At 31.2% G+C, this 26,048-nt stretch overlaps 1 protein-coding gene and 1 long non-coding RNA gene across 2 annotated transcripts in view; both read right to left on the reverse strand.

Moving 5' to 3' along the window:
- LOC139427239 (uncharacterized) overlaps window positions 1-26,048 on the reverse strand; it is a 32,243-nt gene that overhangs the window by 1,576 nt on the left and 4,619 nt on the right. Inside the window, exon 2 of the long non-coding RNA XR_011638379.2 lies at window positions 14,512-14,618. This is a non-coding gene — a long non-coding RNA (uncharacterized LOC139427239). The remainder of the gene's footprint in view (window positions 1-14,511; window positions 14,619-26,048) is intronic.
- On the reverse strand, window positions 1,353-2,143 carry LOC147800868 (uncharacterized). The gene has a single exon (XM_087155899.1). It carries the CDS (start codon window positions 2,126-2,128, stop codon window positions 1,562-1,564), a length of 567 nt encoding a protein of 188 aa, XP_087012025.1. The 5' UTR covers window positions 2,129-2,143; the 3' UTR covers window positions 1,353-1,561.

Genomic DNA, 26,048 nt, shown 5'->3' on the forward strand with positions numbered 1-26,048 from the left:
CGCAAATGCGAGTTAGTTCCATCAAAAAGTCCTCCACAAGGGCAAATTTCTCCCAATACTTGAACCATGTTTACCACTTCTGAGAGATAACAGTTTGCAGTCCTGAAAAGAATGCATACCCACCTTTAAATATTACTGGCAACGAATTTGCAACTGAATAATGGGCACCCCTTACATGCACACATCACCCCTGAGCATCCTAATGCAAAAGCACAGGAATTCGCCACCTGTATGCCGTTTCATTACCGCTTGCTTCCTTAGACATTGTGATCCCACTGTTCTTGTTTTGGTATATATATCACGTCTGACATATGTGACCATTAGTTTTGTCAATCAATGATCAATAATCTTATACAGGAAAATTCATGGTTAGCTTCTTTGCTAAAGGGAACTGATGAAATATTAGGAAACCTTTATTCATTTTTTTTATTATAAAAACATTGAAAATCTATCTTGCCTAATTCTTATATTATTTTATCAAATTCAGTAAAATGACACTCTTAGCTAAACCTTTTGATTGTTTTAACCATCTTTCTGTTTTGGCCAACTTTCTTATTGAGGCATAAAGATTAAATGACAAAATACAGTTCCTTTGATTTATTGTTTAAGGTATGCTCACTTAATTTTTTAGTTCTCTTTACTCTCTTATCTATCAGTGTTTAGGAAGAAAAAATTAAAATAATTTGGTTAACTCATTTTTTATACAACTATAAATGATTTTAAGAGCTAAACAAATGGTATACATGCTCTTTTTAATTCTTAAAAGGTATGAAAAACATTTAATAAAGTGTTTTGGTTTCCCGTAATACTAACGTTAATACTATTTGAGGTTCACAACTCATGCGCTAAAATTTCCCTGCAAATCACAGTGTTGATAAGGCGTGAGAAAATAAGTTAACATTACGGTTAACATAAAATAAATTCTATGCAAAATATTTTGATTACTTAAGAATATAATGTAACGGAATCACGGGCACAATTTCACACCGGTGAATAAATTTCATTTATTAAATTTTATAAAGACGTGTAAAGGAGTTCAAATTTGATTATTTCATGAAACATAAATCTAGTTTTTTACAGATATTGCCAATAATACTGGAATTTAATAAATTTTACGGTATATATTCTCTCCTTATATTACAACTTTTTAACACTGATGGGACTGATGGTATCTCAACCTTTCAGTCACGTATTTCTAATATTGCTTTCCTCATAGTATGTCGCAGATTCGATATTTAAAATTTTTTTTAATTTAAGAAATAGATCAATGAGAGATAATCCTAACACGTAATTTTGCTTTTTTCAGGTTTAAAAGAGCATTCTCAACCTTGCAAACTGCGATGCTTGGCCTGGATATAAAATCGGTGTACATATAACTTTGCTACGTTACAAGATTTTAAAAAAAATCACTCATTGTGTTGTGATAACTAGTAATTAAACATAAACCTTTGTAAAGGATCAAATACAACTTTATTGTTATTTAATAAGATAACAGCTTGCGTACATGCATGACTGCATGCTTAGAGGAACAAGAACAACCACAACAACAACCCGAACACGGTTACAGTCGTCCAGTCGTAGTGGAAGTAGAAGTTGCCGGATATGACACCTCCTTCCCCACTTTAAGGCAATAGTCCTTAAACTTAGATGGCATTTTTCTCAGTCTGGGAGGACGGGATTGAACAGAGTCCTGACTAGGAGAACATACTATTTCAGAGTCCTCTTCAGAACTTGTTACCGTTGGTGATGGAAAAATATTTTCCACCTCAGTCAGGGGTTGCACTTCATCTGGCACAACAGTCGTACCTTGCTGACTTTGATCAGCAATCGGCACAGCACGAGCCTTCAGCTGGTCTAAATGCCTCTTAGCGTAAATGCCTTTCGAGTCCACTACTCGATACATTTTATTTCCTACTGGTCTCTCTATTGTACCAGGAACCCATTTCTCTCCTAGCCCATAATTACGAAAATATACACCATCACCCCCCTTAAAACTTCTACCGGCTAAAATATTTGATTTAGGAAAATATGAATGCACTAAATCTAGACGGCAGCGAATCTGACTACCCAACAAAATCTCTGCTGAGGAAACACCATGTAACGCCAGTGGTGTTCGTATAAAATTCATCAAAATTCTTGACAACCTGACGCGACTTTACACATTGTCGACTCCCGGGCACCTCCACTCGCCGCGGTTTTATTTGTCAACTGTTTCACCGCCTTATCTAGTAACCCTCACTCAGAGGCAACCCTACGCTCGCCTCAATACAGCACTCGCAAAAGTCATAAATGAATCTTCGCGCTCATGGATATTTTTAAAAGTTGCTTGTTGAATTAAGTTAAAATTTTATCCTCGTTTAAGACCAGAAAAATTCAAATAACGAGAACAAAATACTTCGTCCTTCTTTAAAGAAAGAGGAAGAAAAATTTACATACACACAATTATTTCAGTTAATTACATACATATTTCGATTAAAAAAATTTTCAAATAGAAACAATTCTTGTAAATTAAATAAAAATCTGGAGTAATAAAATAGTCAATTATTCAGAATAATCAATTTCTTCTATATAAATCATCACATTATTAAGTGTACATATTTTTAAAGATAAAAGTATTAAAAAAATTTTTACTCAGTTTGAAAAATAATTATTTTCATTTCCTTCATTTTTACCAGGTTTTATCAATTATTTCTATTTTGGAAAAAATATGTATTCTTAAAAATGCTTACAATATCTTAAAAAAATTGCATATATTTTATACTGAACAACTTTTGATTGACAGTATTTTCTTCATAAGAGAGTCTTTAAAAAAATTTGAAAATATTTTCATTAAATTTGTTCAAATATTTTCTGTAAAATGCGTGCTATTAGGAAAACAAGGAGAAAAAATATTTTTAGTGAAGCCATGACATAAAGAAACAAATCTATGACATATTCACTACTATTTTCGTATAGTTAATTTATTTTTTATAACATCAAATCATATTTATTGAAACTTAAAGCTGTGGCTGCTTAACTTTTTTTAATGTTTCTTAAATTCGTCAGGGAAAATTCCGATATTTTCCATTTTTCTTGCTTATCACTATTATTTGTATATATCTGAAATTACTCACCATCGTTTTAATTGTTTCCTAATTAATTTTATCATATATTTTGCTATATATATTTATCCTTTCATTCTATGCTTCATTAATTTCATAACATATCCATCTTGTAACTTTTTATTCATAATTTTATAACAACTTCAGCTTATTAGATTCTATAACTCAACAATTGGTCTATATATTTTATAATTTTTTTTATTCAATTTTCGGGCTTCTAAATAAGATATGGAAAAATACTATGAAAATTATTACATTTATTATCAATCTAAAATTCGGCCTTTTTTTCCTCCTAAGTGCGAAAACACATTTACTAACTTAAGGTAACGTAATTTAACACGATTCATCTATTTTAATAAGAAAGATTCAGAGAAAAGCAGGATCAGAAAAGTGAGATATGTATTTTAATTTAAATTCTGCTTCAAAAATGAGACAAAAGAGACACGGAAAACTTTTCTGTTATTATTTAATAGTCTTCATTAGTCTTTAAAATTCCAAAAGAATTTTTCAGTTGCTGGAATCATATAATAGTCTCATTTGTAACAACTTGTTTTTTAATTTTTTTTTACACAATAGCTTTTATTGTATGCAATTTGCTTTAAAAGTTCAAATATTTATTCTTGGATTGTCATGCAGTCTGTGTGTCTGAAAACTGAATGACCTATTTTATTTTATTTGTTCCTTGCAGAATGGTAATAATTGTTTCTTATTTGATAATAAAAATCTTACTTTTGCTGAGATAACTGATCGCAGGAGTTTTGTTTTATTATCATAACATCGATTAATTTTTTTGAGAAAAGTGTAAGTCCTCAGCCTTTCAACCCAATTGCTTTAAAACTACTTTCTTTATTTAAAGAAAATTATTAAATTTAAAAATTGTTAAGATTCTCTTATTTGACTCAATATCTTGTCTTTAATGAATCAGAAATAAATAAACAGATTGTCCTTATATTGTTATACAGTTATGATATGAGAATGTTATGATATGTAAAAAGAAAATGCTTAAAACTCATAAATTGTGTAGTTACTTAAATTAAAGGTTCTAAAAACTAAAGAATAAGGTACAAAACCCTGCTGCATTATAGAATATTGTGTCCACATACTTGGTAAAGACACCATAAATTATTTGCAATAATTTTATAAAAATAATTAAAAAGCTATACCCTACTCATATATCCTACACCCACAACAAAACTTTATCCTAAAAAGGAAATAAAAAAGTAAGAAATAAATATGTGTTTCAGGAAGTCCGAATAAAAAGAGAATGATAATACACAAAATTTTTTAAAGCAGCTAAATTTATTCACACCTCATGTTCACTCATGCGTTTTTTAAATCGTATGTCGCAAGTGAAACATGCGCGAACATTCGAAGATTTTCGCGAGAAAATTTGAAACCCGACTTGGCGAATGCAAGATTGGCGAATTTCAAAATACGGTGCCAAAGAAGTGCCCGGGAGTTGACAATGTGTAAAGTCGCCAACCTGACACTCATAGAATCCCCTACTACCTTACGTAATCGGTGTTTAATAAACTAAACTGCTCTTTCTGCCTGACCGTTTGAGGAAGGGTGATAAGGAGCAGAAAACAAATGTCTTATACCATTATGTTTAGAGAAAGCTTCAAACTCATCTGATCGAAACACTGACCCATTGTCACTAACATTCAGGGAATCCAAACCTAGAAAATATCTCATGTAATTTCTCTAATGTTAATTTAGAGGTAGCACTTTTCACCGCTATTGCCTCAATCCATTTAGAATTCCTTGCATCTTGAACAATTAATATCATATGATTTTCAAAAGCGCCTACTAAATAGTCTATGTGTATTCTGGACCAAACATGATTAGCTGAGGGCCAAGGTTGTAAACTTTTAGCAGGAGAATTAGAATTCTGAATGCAGATATTGCAATTTTTGACTATATTCTCAATGTCTACATCTAAATTGGGCCACCAGAGCATTGAACGAACAATGCTCTTCATGCCTGAGATTCCCTGATGTGTACTATGCAGTTCTTGCAAGATACTACTACGTAAAATGTCAGAAACAACCACCCTATTACCCCATAGCAGAACATTGCCCTCGACAGAGAGTTCCAACCGTTTCCTAAAATAAGGCAACGTCTGTTTATAATCTGAACTACTAGAGTCTAAGTTCTCTGGCAATCCCTCTAACACTAATTTTGAAACTTTCCTCAGAGCTTCATTGCTTCTAGTAGCTTTACTAATATCTGTAATTGTCACAAGGCCCAGATCTACTCTCTCAATGCTCAATACCAGTTCCTGCGCACCGGGGGATCTAAAAAAGAACCTGGTAATGGTAATCTACTGCAGGCATCAGCATTTCCATTCTGAACCCCTGAACGATAACGAACAGTACACGTATAAGCTGAAAGAGTAATGGCCCATCTCTGTATCTTCGAATTTGCCATGGCTGGTACATCTTTCTTTTCAGACATTAAGGTGACTAACGGTTTGTGATCGGTGTATAAAACAAAAGCACGACCCAGCAAATAATCGCTGAAACGAACTACACCAAACACTAGTGTTAATGCCTCTTTTTCTAAGTGAGAATAATTTTTTTCTGCAGGAGAAAGGGTCCTCGAGGCAAAAACAATCGGTCTATCTTCACCATCTATGGTATGGGATAACACCTCTCCAACACCATAAGGTGATGCATCACAGGCTAATGTTAATTTCTTCTCGGGATCAAAATGGACCAATAGTCCTGAATTACAAATAGCCTGTTTAGCCTCATTGAATGCGATGTCTTCCTTATTTGTTCATTGCCATGAGGCTGATTGATATAGTAAATTGTACAATGGGGCCAGCTTGGTGCTTATCTGTGGCAAAAACTTGGAATAAAAGGAATAAAAAGTAATTAAATCTAAAAACGACCTAAGTTCCCCTACATTCTTAGGAATAGGGGCCTCCTTGATAGCTTTAACTTTATCCCCCACAGGACGGATCCCCTCTTTGTCAATTACATGGACTAAAAATTTCAAGGAATCGCACAAAAATTTACCTTCTTCTTTCTTTAATTTCAAACCTGCTGCTTCTAGCTTCCTAAACACTTCCCTTACATTAAGAGGATGTTCTGATTTAGTATGCCCAGTAACCAGGATATGATTGAGAAACACTCCTGTACCTGGAATACCTGCAATGTTGTTTCCATTACTTTTTGAAAAATCGCGGGTGCTGGCGCAACACCAAAAGGCAATCTATTGTATTTAAAAAGTCCTAAATGGGCGTTAATTACTGTTAGTAATTTAGAATTCTCATCTACCTCCAACTGGTTGCATGCCTCACGAAGATCCAATTTACTAAATTGTTCCCCACCAGCTAAGCTGACAAAAATATCCTCAGCCTTCGTCAGTGGGTATTTGTCAGGGTCGATAGCTATATTAGCAGTTAACTTAAAATCTCCAGAAATGAGAATAGAAGATTTATCCTCTTTTAACACTGATACAATAGAAGCGGCCCAATCTGAATATCGAACAGGGGTTGATATTTGCAGATTCCAGCCGCTCTAACTCTTCCTTAACCTTAACCCGCATAGTGAAAGATACAGTTCTGGCGTTATAGAAAGCAGGTTTACCATTATTTTTTAACATAAAACTCACTTTGGCCTCTTCGAAAAGGCCAAGCTCGTTAGAAAACACATCTGCATATTCACTTAATATTTGATTCATTACTAAATCCATCATATTTAAGCAATTATGTACAGGTAACATTTTAAATATTTCAATCCAGTTCCTGCCACATAGATTCGGGCCCCCCTCCCCCACAACTTGGAGTGGAATTTTAACTACTTTACCATTATACTCAACATTACATTCTATACTACCCAATACTGAAATTGATTGCCCTGTAAAAGTGGACAATATGGTATCTGCAGGCTGTAGGGCAGGAGCACCTAATTTGCTATATGTTTTAGCATTAATTAAAGACACAGCACAGCTTGTGTCTAACTCCATAATAATATTATAGCCATTTACCTTGAATATAACATTAAGGCTTAGGAACTGGATCGGAATTGTTAATTTTCAAAGCATTATTATTAAAAATATCATATTCATTTAAATCATGAAAAGTTGAATTATTTCCAATGTTATTTAAACACATATCATTTACTACACCAACATCAGAGTTCATAATATTTAAACCAGCAACATTGGTTCTAGGAACATTGTTTACAGCATCACTTTTACCACCTTTACCAAGTGAAGGAATAACCTTCACTTCATTCACTGAAGCAGCGACCATATTACATGGCCTTTTTTCCACACCATTTTTTTAGACTTAAGGCACTTTTTAGACAAATGGCCTATTGTTCCGCACAAAAAAGCACTTTCTGTCCTTTGACGGACACACATTCGGTAAATGATCGGAAGCAAGTAAACTCTGTGCAAGCTTGTAAACAACAGGGCCCACTAGAGTCAGAAAGATTGACTTCTTTTTCTCCTCTTTGATGTTAGTTGCATCGAAAAATATTTCTATCCGCTCAACATATTGCTCCCATGGTTCTGAAGCAGGAGCGAAAGCATTTATGCGCCCGTACGTGGCCATACTGGATTTTTCCTCGCCGCCAATGCTGTGATTACTTGTAATTAAACATAAACCTTTGTAAAGGATCAAATACAACTTTATTGTTACTCAATAAGATAACAGCGTGCGTACATGCATGGCTGCATGCTTATAGGAACAACAACAACCACAACAACAACCCGAACACTGTTACAGTCGTCCAGTCGTAGTGGAAGTAGAAGTTGCCGGATATGACACATTGTCTTACTAGAAACCATGGCACTTAACAGCAAATTAAATCCCAACTCGTAGTAATTGAAACAAACACTTAAACTTATGTGTAAAATATCACTAACGATCAGTTTTTTGAGTAGACAAATTAAAAACGGAACACTTGAACAAGTTTTGATCCAAAATAATCGCATTTTCATGCAAGGATAATTATTTAGTGCTAGCGATATATTAACTTACAAAATCGGATACAAAAACGCACTTCCTCAGAAAAAAACATGCTGTGTTTTCAAGTGGATTTGGATTTTTGACTCTCAAAATACTGGTAGGGAATAACCTACTCATATTTTGCATACATAGAAATGTTATTTTCAATAGTAAAGTAAAAAGTAAAGCATAAAATATAATAAAAAGTAAAACGTACTGTATAGAGTAAAGCGCAAAGTATAAAATAAAGGGAAGCGCAATGTAAGGAAAAGCATAAAACTGTAAAGTAAAAGTAAAGCTTAAAGTAAAGTGAAAAGTAACGTAAAGTAGAATAAGAGGAAAAGCGTAAAGTATAAACCAAAGTAAAGCATAAAGTAAAGTTCAAAGTAAAGCGTAAAGTAAGCAATAAAGTTAAATAAAAGTAAAGTAAACTAAAATGTAAAGTATTGTAAAAAGGCAAGCATAAAGTATTGTAAAGCGCAAAATATAACTTAAAACACAGAGAAAAGAAAAGTAAAGTGTAAAATATAGTAAAAAGTAAAATAGTCAATTATTGTAAAAAGTTAATGATAAAATTAAGGGTAAAGTAAAGTAAAACGTAAAAAATAATGTAAATTAGAAAAAAAGAAAAGTAAATGTCAAGTAAATAGTAAAGTATAGTAAAAAGTAAATTATGATAAAATGTTAAACGCAAAGTAAAGCGTCAAGTATAAAGTAAAGCATAAAGTATAAGGTAATGTAAAGTGTATAATAGAAAATAAAGTTCCAAAGTAAATTGTAAAGTATTGTAAAAATAAAGCATAAAATAAACACAAGCATAAAATGTATAGTCAAAATACGTAAAATGTGTAGCTAAAAAAGTATCAAGTAAAGTTTAACGTATAAAAAAAGCGTCAAATATAAAGTAAATCGTAGAGTATAAAATGAAGTCTCGAGTATAAAGTAAAGTAAAGCGTAAAATAAAAAATAGAAAGTAAATTGAAATGTGAGATATAAAGTAAAGAGGTAAAGTATAAAGTAAAATTTAGTGTAATAAATATAATATAGTATATATAATATAATATAGTATATATAATATAGTATATATAATATAATATAGTATTAGCAATATAAAGTAATTTAAAGTGAAGCAAAGTGCAAAATAAAGTTAATATATTGCAACTGCCCCCAGGCCCTATACACACCGATCTACGATCATAAACTGAAACTTCGACTACGAACTTTACACGAGGCAAGACAGCAGGCGCATGACGTAACAAGAGGATTGAAAACTTAGTTTTTCTCGAGTCAGGGCGGAATTCAGACGCGTAATGATTGGCTTTTTTTTACATGGTTATTTTTGGCCTACTCTTGCAAGTTGGGGCTCGTAACACTAGGAAATATATTTAATAAATACACAGCAAAAACGGGGAATCCTTTTAACTGTACCGGTTTGAATGTTTATGTTTGCCTCATAAGTAAGGTAATCAAGAAAAGAGGTTCAACCAGTTTCAAGTTCGGTAAAAATTAATTTAGCTACGTCACAAAATGAAAATTTGACTAGTTGTCCATTGATCAGAATTTAGGTAATTTACTACTAGCCGCGTGTGCTTTTCATGGGCGATTATTATTTTCTCCTGTTACGTCGTTCGTGCCAGGTTTTAAGTTAACTGGTACAATGAAAGTAATTAGTGGTAAATTTCAAAAGATTCCTATTAATGCTAAATCAACAAAACGCTAAAAAAATTTCCACTTACTTTTATTTATCGATGCATCCAGATCAGATTATCAGAAGTGCAGCACTTGCCACGTTTCGTGCCACATAAGGTTACGTACAGTCCGCAAAAAAAAAAAAAAGATATCACCCTGAATAACTTTCATTCTAATGATTGGATTTTCACGAACTAAATGTCAATCTTAATGGTTCCCGGGGGTGACTTCAAATATGCTAATTAATTAGTGCTAACTATTAAGTTACGAAATCAGACACAAAAACGTACTTTCTCTGAATAAATATATATATATTTTACATTTTTGGATTCTCGACCCTCAAAATAGGATTGTTTCATTTTATTTAATAACCGTCGCTGAGCAGCCGACCCAATTAAATAGGATTGCTGACAAAATTTCGAAAAGATTGGATCATAAATTGGGGAGGGGGCTAATAAGTTACATGTATTAGGCGATAGTCCCAAAAAACAGCCAAGCAAAATCGCCGCTGCAAATGAATATTTTAAGATAACCCATACACTAATTCAAGAGAGGAATACTTAATTTTACTCCGTTGCTAAGCAACCTAGTTCAGACTGTTAGAAAAAAAATTAAAATAATGTTCTGTGATTAACTCAGAGATGTTTATTTGGTAATAAAGGTTGCGTAGCCAAATCTTTTAACGAAAAATAAGCACTTTTTAAGTACTTTTTTAGCACTACATGCGTTAACAAAATGCAAATTACAGGGATAAGAGTAGTCAGAGAGTAAAAAAGAGAAAATCCAAGAATGAATATATATATATATATATATATATATATATGCGAAAATACAAATCATGATGCGTAATCTTTAGATCATGCAAATACGAATAAGGATGCATAATTTTTAAATTGAGTGAATACGAATCCCAATGTCTAATTTTTAAATCATGTATAAATACGAAAATCGATATTTGATATTACAACCGCATAAACGAATCTGAACATTGGATTTTCGAGTGAATACGAATCACTAAATAGGGCTTTGAAAACGCATAAATACTAATTGCGCTATTGAATTCTTGAATCTCGCAAATAAGAATCGCAATGTAATGTACGATATTTAAATCACGTGAATAAGAATAGCAACGGGCAACTTTTCAATCAAGTAAATACGAAAATCGATGTTTGATAATAAAAAATTGCGATATTGGATTTTTAAATTTTGTAAATAAGAATCGCAATGTATGATACTTAAATCGCGTGAATAAGAAGCGCAATGCGCAACTTTCAAATCAGGTAAATACGAAAATCGATATTTGATATTAAAATCGCGTGAATAAGAGTAGAGATATTACCAGATTCTGGGTTTGAGATTTCTAAACGGCCTGTTTGTATTGTTTTTGCTTAGCCATAATAAAAAAAAATTTAGAAGATAAATAGAATGAGCAAATAAATATTTTCACCCCAAATCCACAGCTATTTTTTTAAAATTATTATTTCGTTTGCTTTCGCACCAGCAAACGGGAAGCAGTTACGTCTGAATTACGAAAATACGAGCTATCTGGCGGGCTGGTAAAAATACGGAAAATTTTATTTTCTGCGCGTAAAAGCGGAGAAAATAGCTAAAATAAGTAAATATGCGAAAGGGTTAGCATCTACGTCGTAGTTTGAATTTTTATCTGTGAAAATCGGAAATAAATATAATTATTTTATTTCAACGACTGAATTTTCAGAAAAAGCGGAATATTTATTAAAAAAATATTTAATAAAAAAAGAAACTTTTAGAGAATCGCAGTTTTCGATTAAAGGACTAAAATTCGAGAGACAAAGGAAAAGAAAGCGGAAATCCGTTAAAAAGCGAGAAAATCTCATCCCTGAAAATTAATTTTCAAAGACTTTACGTGATTATGATAAAATAACTACAGGGTGGCCATTCAAATCAGGTTTCAAATTTCCCTGATTTTTCCGGGTAAAATTCTTAAAATTTACAGGTCAGCATGTTTTTTTTTCCTGCTGAAGTGTAGTATAGGTACAAGAAAAGCGTCAATATTAGTGTATTAGTCAATATAATAGTGTAGTATTTCATATAAAATGTTATCTTTTTAATATATCATCTTGAATAGATGTGGAAGAAACAATATGTTTAGCTTGCAGAAAATAACGCTTTTACTGAATAACAGTTTTTTTAAGTGTTAAATAGTTTTTGCACAAAATGTACCAAATAGCAATGACTCAAAACAACCTTGAATAAGTACTGTTTAATATATTTTTATTAAGCAAAAGAAAATAATTCCAGGTGATTAGATACCAACAAGTTTTTATATTTATTTGCATTTCAATATAGAGCCATTTTATACTGTATTTTATCCAAACAGTGCTCTTTATAAAATTCATTGAAATAATTTTATTTAAACCAATATCAAGTCAAATGTTTAAATAATATTGTTTGTTTCAAATAAGCACTATTACTTTAAGACATATCCAGTATTTGTAAAGGAAAAATTGTCAATTTCTTGTTGCATATTCTATAGAAAAAAAAACTAGATAAAATTCTTTAAATTTTATTCTTTTTTTCTTCTTTCTTAATGGAAATTCGAATATATTAAGAATTCCAATCTAACATGGTTTCTTAGTTTAGATGAGTTAATTGGTTTTGTTTTTAGAACTGGGGAATTCCATGGTGTCGAAAAAAAAATTAACATTAATTTCTCAGAAAAACTATATTATAAAACAAAAATTTATAAGCATCAAATTTTTACATTAAATATATGGTATATCATAACCTAACGAAAAACAATCTGTTTCATGAAAACTGATTAGTATAAATTCAAATTAAATGGATTAAATTGTTGCTGTCGGATGTGAATCGCGCGAAAGCAAAAAAATACTGATTTACAAATTGTCTAAACTCTGTGAATTTGTTTGTAATTTAAATGTAAACTTGACTGAATTTGGAAGCTAACATTTCAATAAAAAAATTCTATGCAGTTGTTTGTGAAATATGATACATAATTAATTTGAAATTTTTTACTTCAGTGTCAGACGTAAATTTCTCAAATTGGATAGAAATTAGAAATTTAAGTTAATGATAACCATTATAATGACGGAAATTTTCTTTAATTTTAATCTTAATGATATAAATAATATTTTTTAATTATATAGCTTCTTTAGATTTTAAATTGTCTTCTATTTCCTGTTGGAATGGTCAGATTAATATGTTTTATAACATTTCCCATCTTATAAAAGTTAGTTGAAAAATCACTCATTTTAACTATGCAACGTAAGTTAACAACAATGTATTATATTAACATCAATGTAATATATTAACAACAATATAAGAAAAACTCATATTTAAGCAATATTTTCTTAAATTTAATCATTTTAAAAATCATGGAATAAAAAACTTTTATTTTTTATTTTTTTAAATATGGGAACTGTGAAAAAATTCACGATTTTGATATACAATAAAAAAAATTCTGTTGAAAAAAAAATTCACTGTACATTGAAAGGAAAAAAACAATGTTTTACTGTATTATTAGCCTATAACAAATTTTTCTGGGTAAAATTGATTTTTCTAGGCACAGGAAAAATGATAATAATAGCTTTATTGCGTGCATAAAATTAAATAATCTTTCTGTAGCAGACAATATTTATCGATATGCCTTCTATTTCTATTTAGCGGCATAGCAGTGAGCAAGAAAGAGCATATGTCTGGTTGTAGCATAAAAGATGGGCCAAACTTTTGGAAAAAAATTTAATATGAATTCTAGAATAAATTTTTAAATAAAATTCTCCTTTTAATACCCCCTCTCTAGTTTCATTGACCAATTACAGGCCCAATAAATAACTAATAATTTTTATCACATTTACCTAAAAATTTAACAGGATGTGAGTTATTGTAGTTTGCTATGCAAGTAGGTTTAATATTTCTTTCACAAAATTATTTTTTTTCCTTACTCAAAAAATAAATAACTACAGAATGCTCAGAAGTTATTTTTTCTCTAAAAACATACATTTTTCAAGCTCTAAGCAGAATGATTGATTTGAAATGTTCTAAATGAAATTAAATTGTTACTAAAAAAATTAAAACTGAGATGCTCACCTCAAAAAAAAAAATTAAATAAAATAAGCATATTAAAATTTCATCAATCAATTTTAAGCTACAATATAAATAACTTGAAGCACAGCATAGCTTCAAAAACTTTATTAGGTTACTGAGGTGAAATAGATTATTGCAAATTAACCTTAAGAAATATTTATTTTGCTTCTCTTTATATTTTACTTCATTTCATAAGGAAAAGGTGAAATAAGAGATGAAAATAAATAAAAACAAATGCAATGAAAAGAAAAGCAGTGGTGTTTGACTGAGTGGTGTGTAAAAACAATTAATTATTAATTTAAAATAAAAATATTTATTATCTAATTCTTTCTTTAAACAGAAAAAATAATTTGATTATATTAAATCCTAGTGCTACAGAACAATTAATTATGTATTTTGGTGTTGCACGTAAAACATCAAAAGTGTATCTCGAGTATTTTTTAAAAAAAATGTGTGTTAGTCCCCCTCCCATTTGTTTGCCTTTAAAAATGAACAGAAAACTTAGATGAACTTATTTTACATCTGTGCCCTGTTCTTGCACAAATCTAAATAGATAGTCTAGAGTCAAATATGCAATAAAAAGAAAAAATAGACACACCATATTATTTCGCCAAGCCTCTAAATGATTAACTAAAGAAATAAGCTTAAGAATTAGTAAAAATAATTTAGTCATACCATTCGTAAGAGCTCTGAAATAAAATGACCCAAAAAATCAACTCCTTGAGCACCAATTTTTCTAGAAATATCATATCCTTGATTCCACAGAGAGTCAATATAAGAATCTAGAATTTTCAAATAGCAAAGTTAAATTTAAAAAAATATATATATGTTTTAGTATTTTTATGAAAATGCAGCATTTCAGAAATTTTACAATAAGCAACTGTAAATGCTGCAAAAATTAAAATATATACATTTCTAATATTAACTAAGTAATAAAAATAAATAAAAAAACAAGAAATAACTTTTAAAAACCCAGAGTAAAAAACACTCACGGTTAGTTAGTTTAAAAAAAAATTAGTAGCAACCATAAAAAAATATGAATTCCACAAACAATTTAATTTTAAAGGATGTATAAAATTATTAAACATTAACACTTTTGAAGATATCACAGAATTATTTGCGAAATTGGAAACAGACTAGACATACATAGAATCTATAAAAAAGAACTAGACATACATAGAATCTATAAAAAAGAACTAGACAGAGAGAACTAATAATAATTATTTTATTAGGCAGAACTTTGATCAATCATTTTTTAAGGGACAAACAATAGAAAACTACAAATGCGGGCCAACTTAAAAAATCAAATGATAGAAAATGCACGAAAATTAATAAATTTACAATAAGTAAAAAAAAAATTAATTGAAAAAGTTAAGTACTACCTGCAATATATTTAGAATGCAAAAGGATAAACAAATATATTAATTTATTTAAAATATTTGAAAATCTTGTGCTTCTTTTGTTTTAGCACACACAATAAATTTTCGGCATTATTGCTACAGATTGATGCTCATTTTCTGAAAATTTTGGTGTTCATTTTTTGAAAGTTTGCGCCGAGGCCTTCTGCAAATGTTTGTTCTAATTGATTGAGTTAAGTTTGGTCTTCATCATTTTCACTTTACATCGTTTCTACAAGTTACAGCATTTTTATCAAACATCAAACTTGTTGTTTGAGGCATTTCACCCAAACTGCAACAAATCTATATTTTCTTCATTATTAGTATCAGAAGTTACTGTTTTTAATATCAAAACAAGTAACCTTCAATTTTTTTTTTCACATGTCGGTAGAATTTCTGAACAAAAGAAATGGGAATCTGCTGGTTTCAATAATGATCTAAATGGGTATTAATAATATTATAAGAATCGAATTTGTGACTGACCGTTAAAATAAGGCGATACATACGGAAAATGAAAGATGCGGGAACAATGGATTGGGTTTTGACTGTATTAATTTATGAAATGTCCAAGCAATTTTTAGTACATTGAAGATCCTCTTTCTTTTCCTTCCTCTCAATTTAGACCGGCCTATTTATGTTTCCGACAAGACAAAAATAAAATTATTTTCTCCCTTAATGCTCCAAAAAAACAAACTTTAAATATTTTTATTTTAGTTTTGTGTCTGAAAATTTAAGTAGGAAAGTAGTTGGAATTTTGATTGGCAACAAAAAGTAGATAAAATTTGGTTCTAATCTTTAAAAAACAATTGTAATATGCATTGTCACAGGAGGGTTTTCATCATAATTTACCTTGAAAATAGATGCTTTAGTAGTTTTAGAATATAAAAAATAGTAGCCTAAATAATCTCCTCAAATAAATCATTAAGATGCTTCTTTCTTTTCATAATGAAATATTTAGGAAATATTTACCCCGACCTGCCCCAATTTAGGGCATACGGGTAAATGTTTATTAAAATCAAGAAAAACAGAAAAGTACATAAAATACAAAAAGTGCAAAAATACGAAAACATTACAGAGTCTGATGGCAACGGCAGTAAAACAATTAAAATGCTCCGAGAGTCCCGCCTTATAGTGCCTAAGCCGACGGGAAATCCCTTATAGTGAGCCAAAGACACAAATGAGTAATTTTACAATACATCGCAGGAAAGTGCAGTATGACATATTTACAATGCTGCATCATGTGCAGGCAGTACATAGGATTAAAACGAGTAATAATTCAGAGTAAGTTGGGTCGCTAAACCAAAGCGATCATTAACATTGTAACAGGTTAATAAATGACACAAAGTATAAACTGCTGATGTATTCAAGAACAGTAAAACATAAAGTGAACCATTAAAAAACGTATACCTGAAGTGAACATAAGAAAACATTAAAAGGTCACAGGTAAACGGAGGTCCCAAGTTAATACAGGTCAAAGAACCAATACAGTCGATGACAAATTGACAACAGGTAAGACAGAGCAAGGCGGTAAGAAAATCTCAAATGTAAAACAAAAGGAGGTAAAGATGTAAAGTGGTAAAACAAACAATTATCAAATACAATTAAAAGGCGACGCTAAAATTTGCAAAGCAAGGAAAGGCAATGTAAATAAGTCAATTAAGAGCACAATGTAGTGAATAAATAGATTAAAACAGATTTAAAAAGCGAATAAGATAGATAAAACAACAAAACATTGTTAAAATAACGGGAAGCGTACAGGCGGGCAGCCCAACAACCGGGAATGAGTTTAGTTCGTGTAGAGCGGATCCAAAATGCCGTCAGGGGCGAGTGCGTCCTCCAGGGTGCGTTTAATGATGTCTTTAATAATTTGCCTCTGCTTATTAGTCCTGCACCAAGATCTTATGTCGCCTCTTCTGTCAAAACTATTTCCCCTATTGGTTGCAAATTTTTGACAGTCAAGCATCAGATGTTTAATAGTCTGATAGTAACCGCAATATTTACACGCGGAGGCTTTCTTTTCATAATAAAAATAAATCATTATTAGGATATGCCCATTTGTAAAAAAAATTTCTTCACACACACATATATACAAATATATATGAACACATAAAATAAACGAAATGCAGAAACATTTTCGAAGACTTTACATGATTATGATAAAATAACTAGTTTCTGAAGAAAGAACTCTTTTCTTGATTATCACAGCCACCATAACAATTTCTGCTCAATTTTAAGTGTATTAAGAGTATTGAGTTGATAATTCCATTTTTAAAATTAATAATTACTTGATTTAATTACACAAAAAATATTTTGGTCGTATTTTTTAAATTTAAATAAATGTATATTAAACAAAAACATTAACAAGATTAATATTATTGATCATGCTGCATTTATAAAGATATGCAAAAGCAAACTAGGTAATTCTTAATAAAATTCATTATTAGTAACCATATATGGCAACGTTACTTTTAAAAAATAACGAGTAAAAGTACAAGTATTTTTAAAAAAAGTAATGAGTAAAAAGTAAAAAGTTCTTATTTTAAAAAGTAACGAGTAAAAAGTACAAGTAAAAGTACAAGTACTAAACAAAAAAAGTAACGATTTAAAAGTACATTTCTAGGAAATCGAAAATTCAAAGTAACCTAAAATTTTATTGAATAATATTCTTATGTTCTTCAATGTTTTTGCAAAATTGGTTTTATTTATTTAATTATTTTTAATTTCGAAAGTTATGGACATTAATTTATTTTAAATTCGGAGGTATATTATAATATAATGTTATGTTATAATCGTGTAATATAATTTTAAAATCAAGTATAATTTTAATATGAAACTTTTTATGGATTTGCACGAAAAAGAAATTTTATCTATTGATTTTTATTTTTAGTTTATTATCTTTATTTATTTAAATTACCATTGATTTAAAATTGTTTTACTCTATAGAAACGCGTTTTAAAAGCACAAACATAAACAAAGCAAACACGGGGTTTCAGATAGCTTTGTGATCTTTGAGCTAATAAAAAATAATTGAATGTGCATCAGTATAAGTTGAAACAGAATAGTCTACAGTTTTATTTGTAACAATGGCTAATGCTGAAGTCATGCGAGAAAATCATTTTCCGAACATTTCTGCCAAACGGAATAATTAAAATTTGTAAACGAATTTTAGTATCTGCGGCTAAATTAATACCTTCGAGTGTTCAAGAGTTAAAATAGTAATTATAATAGTTTTCAGTAGCACAAATAGTTCCGAAGTTCTTAGAGATTTGACTGGGCGTTGTTTGACAAGGTCGGGCATAAACATAGTTTTAGTAAAACATGTACTAGGTAAAAATGCATTTAGTAAAAAATGTACTAAGACAAAAATGTATTATTAGTGAGTCCAAAAAGAAAATTGAAAAACGTAATAACAAAATCCAACATTTTTTTTTATTTAAAATGTATTGAACAAATGCATAAAACTCGAAAATGAATAAAAATAACTTCTAAATTAATATTTTTATTCATTTTGCAAAATAATCGCATTTTGACAGCATTTTTTTTCTTCTTTTTTTTTCTTTTAGAAAGCTTACCGAGTTTTAGAAAAAAGTAACGATTTCATTCAACATTTCCGTTACAAATACTTGTACTTTTTCCCAAAAAAAGTAACGAAAGTACAAGTAAAAATACTAAATTTAAAAAGTAACGAAGTACAAGTAAAAGTACGTACTTTTTACTTGTACCGGCGGTACAAGTAACGAAAGTAAAAGTACTGCCATATATGTTAGTAACTGACCATTTTAAAAAACGAAAATTGAAAATAAGAAATAGTTAAAAATGCTGTGCATTTTGTATTATAACAAACCATATATATATACACTCGCATATATAGATACTAAAACTCAGTAAGTGGCTTAACAACTCAAGGAGAGCAAAAGCCTACGGTGCCTATCCCAGTTTCTCATTTTTCTTTTTCTTCTTCTTTTTTTTTTCTTTTCTTTTCTTTTTTTTTGACAAAGCACCGTTTTTTCTATCTTTTATTTGACTGGGGGTCCGAGAGCAGATGTTCCAGTTAGGTGATCATTCGAAGGTGGAACCCCTAGTGCTTAGTTCCCAAACATGCTAGGTACTTATTTTGTCGACCCACCGAAGGGATGAAAGGCTGAGTAAACCTTGTTCCTTGTCCCTGTGGCACAGTACCACAAAGCACTGCCACCAAAGCCTCGTACACAAATCTTATGGTGCAACTTAAAAACAGGATTAGAAAAAAAAATTAGTTAAAAAAATAGAAAACCATGTTTTTCGTTCAAACTAAGTTTACTGAAAACAAAGATTTAAATGATACTTAAAGATCGAAATTAAAATTAATTAAGCTACTATTGAGCACAATCAAAGGAATTTTTCAGCCGTTACTTAATATTATCAATTAATAATTAAAGAATATCAATTTTCCTTCCATGAACATAAAAAAAAAAATTTGACATTTTTGAATATGCTTATTCCTTACTTTATATTTTAATTTAACATGCAAAGAAAAATTAGAAGTCAAATTTTTAAATTAATAATATATGTAAAAGAATGAGTTCCCCTTAGTTTGTGAGCACATATGAAAATATAATACTTAGCCATTTTTTAATATCATTAATTTACAGTATTCAATTTACAACATTTGTTCATTCAAACTTTCAAATTACATTAAAAAAAAGCAGGATATATTTTTTCAAAAAAAAAATTTGAAATTAGTGGAAATGATGAAAAGGACTAAAAATATCAAATGGGCTGTTTACATTGATAAAAAGTGACGAAAAGATGTTTTATTATGAATGATTTAATTAAAAAGAATAAGCAAAGATTTTTTTTAAGATTTATTTTAACACAATGGAGCTTTAAGCAGAACAGTGCTTATAATGCAGCATTAAATAAAATAATTTACATTGATAATATTTTACATGAATTTAAAATATTTTCAAACATTTCTAAATAATGCTCTTTTATGTAAACATTGTATTTTGGAAATATTAGAATCATTAATAAAAATAAACTACATACATACAATAAAAAATTTGGTTACAATAATAACTGAAAAAAAATTCTAAAAATAAACTGAAATTGTGAAAAGCACTTCTCATTTACGCAAATGATTGTAGCAAGTACAATATATTGTTTAACAAGGTTTCTCTCTCTCTCAAAAAAATCAAAAAAAAAAAAAAAAAAAAAAAAAAAAAAAAACAACTTTTGATCTTAACTCATTTAACATTTACATTTTTTAAAATAATTTTAAAAACTATCGGGACATAGAGTTGCAGATAGACCGATTTATTTTAAGAATTTTTAGAGATATTATGACTTAATTTTAAATTTACTCACATAAATTGGCATTAAATAAACTCTTACAGAACAGTAATATTAAGAAAGCATTTAAAAATTGTCACATATGTTTATTTAAGGTAACGCAGACTCATATTGGTAAATTACATTCAAGATTAGAAAGATTTTTATTGGAAAGTTTACTATTTTTTTCATTCAGATATATTTAAAGTAAAAATCTATATATAAACAGAAAATTATTTGATTTAAATGATTTCTCTTTTTTTAAAAAAAGGTTATTATTATTTTTTTTAAATCAAAAAACTTGTTATGAAAGTCATTAAATTGTCTTCTTATCCCTGTTCCAATGACTGCTCCACCCAGTATGAAAAAGCGTAGGAATGACTTTGCAATTCTGGTCAAATTACGCAGTAGCAAAATGATCACCTTTATCACTGAAATGAGTCCTTTACATGCTAAGTTTAGAAAATTAAAAGCACTAGGGTAAATAAAACAAGAATAGAATATATGCCATACGCTATATATGATGGCCAACATTGGATTTGTTGGAAAAAGGTCCAACAAAAAAACACTGTGATGCTTGGCATATTTCTTTGCCCTCTAGCAATACCTCACCATGGATTGCTTTACCAGATGTAGTAATGAAAATTAGCGTGAGTTTTATCTTAAAGGTTACCAACTCCACTGGTAGTATAACATTGTGATCATTATGGATATTTAAAACAATTTCATCGCCTGCAGCTCTTGCAATTAATTTACCATCTTCTGGAACTGTCAATATGGGGTCATTGAAGAGTAAAGTCATGCTATTTTGCGTGAATGACGCGGCTTCATACTCTAATAACTGACGTCGGTGATGGCGCACTGGTACGCTATGTAGACATATATGAACGGATATCAGGGTTGGGTTTGTAAGGAATAGTAAATCCGAGGAATGTTGCAAATCATATTGTAAGTGCTGAACGTTGCATTCACAAGCTGAATTTAAATCACATGTTTTCAACTGGCAGAATTCTTGGCATCCCGTGCAGTTTTGGGCACAATCACATGGTATTGATGTGTCGAAAACGCTTGTTGGAACTGTCATGGCATTGGAAGTTTGAAGCATTCCCAGCACGTGAAGATGGCTTTTCGTGGAATATTGTCAGGACGAAAAGTTGATCCTCTGACCAGATAAAAGTTTTTAGCCCTAGGGCTCATCCATTGCAATTTACAAGGTGGCATGCGTTTTCTGGGAAATCCATTTGGTCTGTAAGATTTTGCGATGCTTCTGTGCATGAATATCCAGCTGAAGTATCTCTCTGGCATATTTTAACAGCTGAAATCTGTTCTCCAAAGTAGGAAAAGAAGGATTATTCCTATAATAAGGGATAGAAAGTGTGGTGTCCTTATTTAATTAAATTATGTTATGTTATGTATTCTTTTTTTTCTTCTTTCATTTACTTATTTATTAAAGGTATGATTCTATAATGGAAAAGTGCGTTGTGTTAAAAAAAAATTTTTTTTTTAAATTTACATTTTATTTTAGAATAAAGAGTATTGATATGTAGTAAAAAGTTAGGGTTTCTTTTAAGTTGTTTCCGTCCGAATGCTGGATAAGGAGAAACTACTGTCTCAATATTTTGGGTGATTTTATATGTGTAACATAACAAGGAAACTATAAAATTTATGAAAATAAAAATTTAGTTCTAATAATCAAGAAAAACAGAGAAGAAATAAAAATTTAAAATTAAAAAAAACTGAGGTATAAAATTATTAAAAAAAATATCTGCTCAATTGATTTCCTTCGTTTTTTTTTTTTTTTTTTGAAAAAAAAATATTAATAATTTGCTTTAAATACCTATGATAATTTCGGGAAATGCTCAAGAAGTTGTTTTACGCCAGCGTAACACATCTCCTTGAACAGTAAAATATCATCATTTTCTTACACGGAGAAAAGTTCTTTCAAGTTACATAGAAAAAAAATTATTATTATTGTTATCCACTATAACTTTAAATTTAATTTTGTGCATTTTATTTAAATATTTTTTTTTTGAGAAATATTTTGAGAGGAAAAAAAAATTTTTTTTTTCATTAAATCAATATGAACGATAATATATTCGTGTTTTCTGAGGTTTGTGAAATAGCGTATTTGTAGTAGTATCATGTTTTGTTTGTAGGTCCATTAGTTTTACAGCGAGTGCATTCCACATCTTGTCAACAATATTCTTGTCCGCTTGATACTTATCTCCGGCGATTGCCCAATTCAGAAATCTATCCGTAATCGAAGTTTTTTGACAAACTGACTTGGTTTCATCAGTCTTAATTGCTCGCTGCCGTAAATCATATCGGCTATGAGTTGGATTATTTGCAGGAGCGGTGTTGTTTCTGATGTCTGCGGCTGCGCAGTTAGGTGTATTATTGTTTGTTATCTACGTTGGTAAAGTCCTTTGTACCTCTGTGGAGGAGGCATTGTTTGCAGGACATTTTTGTGGATGGTGATAAGGGGGAATGTAATCATCAGTTTCACTCTCCTCATAAAACAAATACGAATTAGTATTTAGTAGCTATTTGACTACTTGAATTCTCTATATTTGATGTAGGCTGAGCTTGATGATTAAGAGAAGGTAAAATCAAATCAGCTCGTCTTTCAACAAAGGGAAATAATCTATGAGCATGACATCTTAAAGGTTTTGCACGGGGTTTATTAGTATCGACTATTGAGTAATTTAAATCTGAATGTTTTTCTACTATTCGATAAGGGCCTGAAAACTTCTTTGCAAATGCCCTTCCAGTAGATTGATTAGTACGTGGTGTAAAAAGGTACACTTTTTGTCCTAAATGAAATGATTTTTCTTGCGCAATATTTTCACGAAGTCGAGTCTGTTTTTTGGCAGACATTTCGAGATTCTTATAAACATTACGATAAACAAACTGCATTTCAGATAATTTATCCTCTATGTAATTTTCACATGGAAAATTGTGAATTTGGGGGTTTTTCTTCTAATATATGAAAAGGTAAGTTAAGATCTCGATTAAACATAAGAAATGAAGGTTTTTCGTGAGTAGTATCATGATAAGAATTATTGTAAATGAAGTTATAATAATCTAAATATGTGTCCCAATCAGTTGTCTTTTCCGACAGGCAAGTTAAACTTTATTCAATACTTAAATTCAATCTTTCCGATTGAGAGTTAGTTTGAGGTCTGTAAGGTGTAGTTTTTAATTTATGAATTTGTAATTGGCGTGAAAGTTCATTGAAAAGATTACTTTGAAAATTTATCCCTAGACCTGTTAGTATGGCATTAGGAATGCCAAGAATTATGATAAATTTCTTAAGTTTGTTAGCGATTGTTTGAGCTGTAATATCTTTTAAAGCGTAAAGAATGCTATATTTAGTAAAGTGGTTGATAATTGTCAATACATGTTTATTTCCTGACATGGACATTGGCAATGGTTCTAAAATATCTAAGCTCACGAGTTCCATTGGCTGAGAGGGTGTCACAAAATTTTGAAGAGGTGATTTAGTTATTGGAAAACCTTTTCGTTCAATGCATAATTTATATGAGTTGGAAAATTTTTTAATATCATTGTACAAACCTGCCCAGTAATATTTTTCTTTTAAAGTACGGTAATTTTTTGAAAATGCAAAATGTACTGTTTCGGTCTGCACTTCTAATACATGAGGTACTAAGCTTTTTGGTGTCACAATTTGTTCAAAATATTCATTTCGTGGTGCACGTTTGTTCCTATTGGTAATTCTTTTAAGTAATCTATTGCTCAAAAAATAATTATCGCATTGCGATTTACAATTAACACTTTTACCTTCCAAATAGTCAATGATAGGACTTGAAATTGAGTTTGCTCTTTGTTCATATTTGATTTTGTCTATGTCAGGTACATCAACTTTTACAACATTTATTGTTTCTTCTAAACTCCTGTTTGTGAAAATTGCAACACCATGAAGGAATCGTCATAATTGAATGAAATTTACTACACGGTTGAGTGGTAGTGGTACAAATAAATGATTAAACTTTCAAAGCAAACAAATAATAACAAGAGACGAAAATCAGTATTTTGTGTAGCCACCACGCACCGCAATAAGCGCTGTTACACGACGTGGTTTGGAGTCAAGTAAATTTTGAATGTCTGTCTGAGGAAGAACATTCCATATAGTTTGTATGCGTACCCAAAGTTCGTCTGTAGAAGCAACAGGACGAGGATCACGAGCGAGGCACCGACAAACGAAATGGTACACATGTTCAATCGGTGACGTATCTGGGGAATACGCAGGCCAAGGAAGAAGCTGTACCTGCCGCAATGCAAGGAAGAATTGAACAGTCCTAGCAATATGAGGGCGGGCATTGTCTTGTTGAAATACATCGCCTGGCAAGGCTTGAAGGAAGGGAACAGCTTGGGGCTTCACTGATGTACCGGTTGTTGTTCAGATTACCCACAATTCGTAGCAATTGAGATCGTCCATGATATGCTATGGCACCCCAGACCATAACTCCGGGTGTTTGTCCACTGTGGCGTTCGATAATGCACTCCGGAAGGTGGCGTTCACAGGCATAGCGTCTGACACGAATGCGGCCATTATGGTACCACAAATTAAAGCGGGTATTCGTCAGAAAACACGATATGCAGCCAATCAGCACACCAGTCCTTATGCTGATTGGCCCATTGTAGCCGCAGGCGGCTATGGTTTAGCGTGAGGGTGATCCTGTATAAAGGAGTCCTTGCGCACAGTCCACGCTGCAGTTGACGTCTACGAATTGCTGAAGCACACAATGAAACACCTGTAGCTATGGACCACTGTGCTGCCAGTTGTCTAGAGGGAGCCGTACGGTCTGTCAGCACCATGCGGACCAGGTGTCTATCATCGCGAGCTGACGTGACATTTCGGGGTCCACTCCCGAATTTCCGAGTTGTCTGACACTCGTCCGTCCACTGCTTCCAAACACGCATCACTGTGCTGCTACTACGCTGCACACGAGCAGCTACTGCACGATGAGACAATCCAGCTTTACGAAGGCCGATGATTCTCCCCCCTTTCAAACTCCGTAAGTTGTTGAAATCTCGCTCTCTTTCGTCGAAGAGGCATAAGTAACGCCTGAGCTAACGTTTGCCACTAGCAGATAACCACCGATAACCATACACGCCTCGCTACAGCCGTCTATTTATTCGGATCCGTCCACCGTTCAGAGGGCGCTGCTCAGCATACGCATGAGATACGGGTCTGAAATTCTAATCATTCGCATATTATGCTCTACTTTGCATTTCCTGAAAATTTCAGCTTACTCGCGTAAGTCCTTCATGGTGTTGCAATTTTCACAAACATGAGTTTATATCTCTTGATAGTCCCGCAGTGGACTGATCGTTAAGACACGGTTCCCAGCAGATCACCGAAGTCAAGCATCACTGGCTACGGTCAGTGTGCGGGTGGGTGACCACTTGGATCAGTCTGCGTAGGGACCAAAGGTTTGCGGTATTGGTCCTCGTTAAACTGTGCTACCGTAAAGTGCCCGA

This window comes from Parasteatoda tepidariorum, chromosome 12 (genome assembly GCF_982258835.1).
Source record: "Parasteatoda tepidariorum strain Cologne lab strain chromosome 12, Ptep-v5.0, whole genome shotgun sequence".
Lineage (NCBI taxonomy): Eukaryota > Metazoa > Arthropoda > Arachnida > Araneae > Theridiidae > Parasteatoda > Parasteatoda tepidariorum.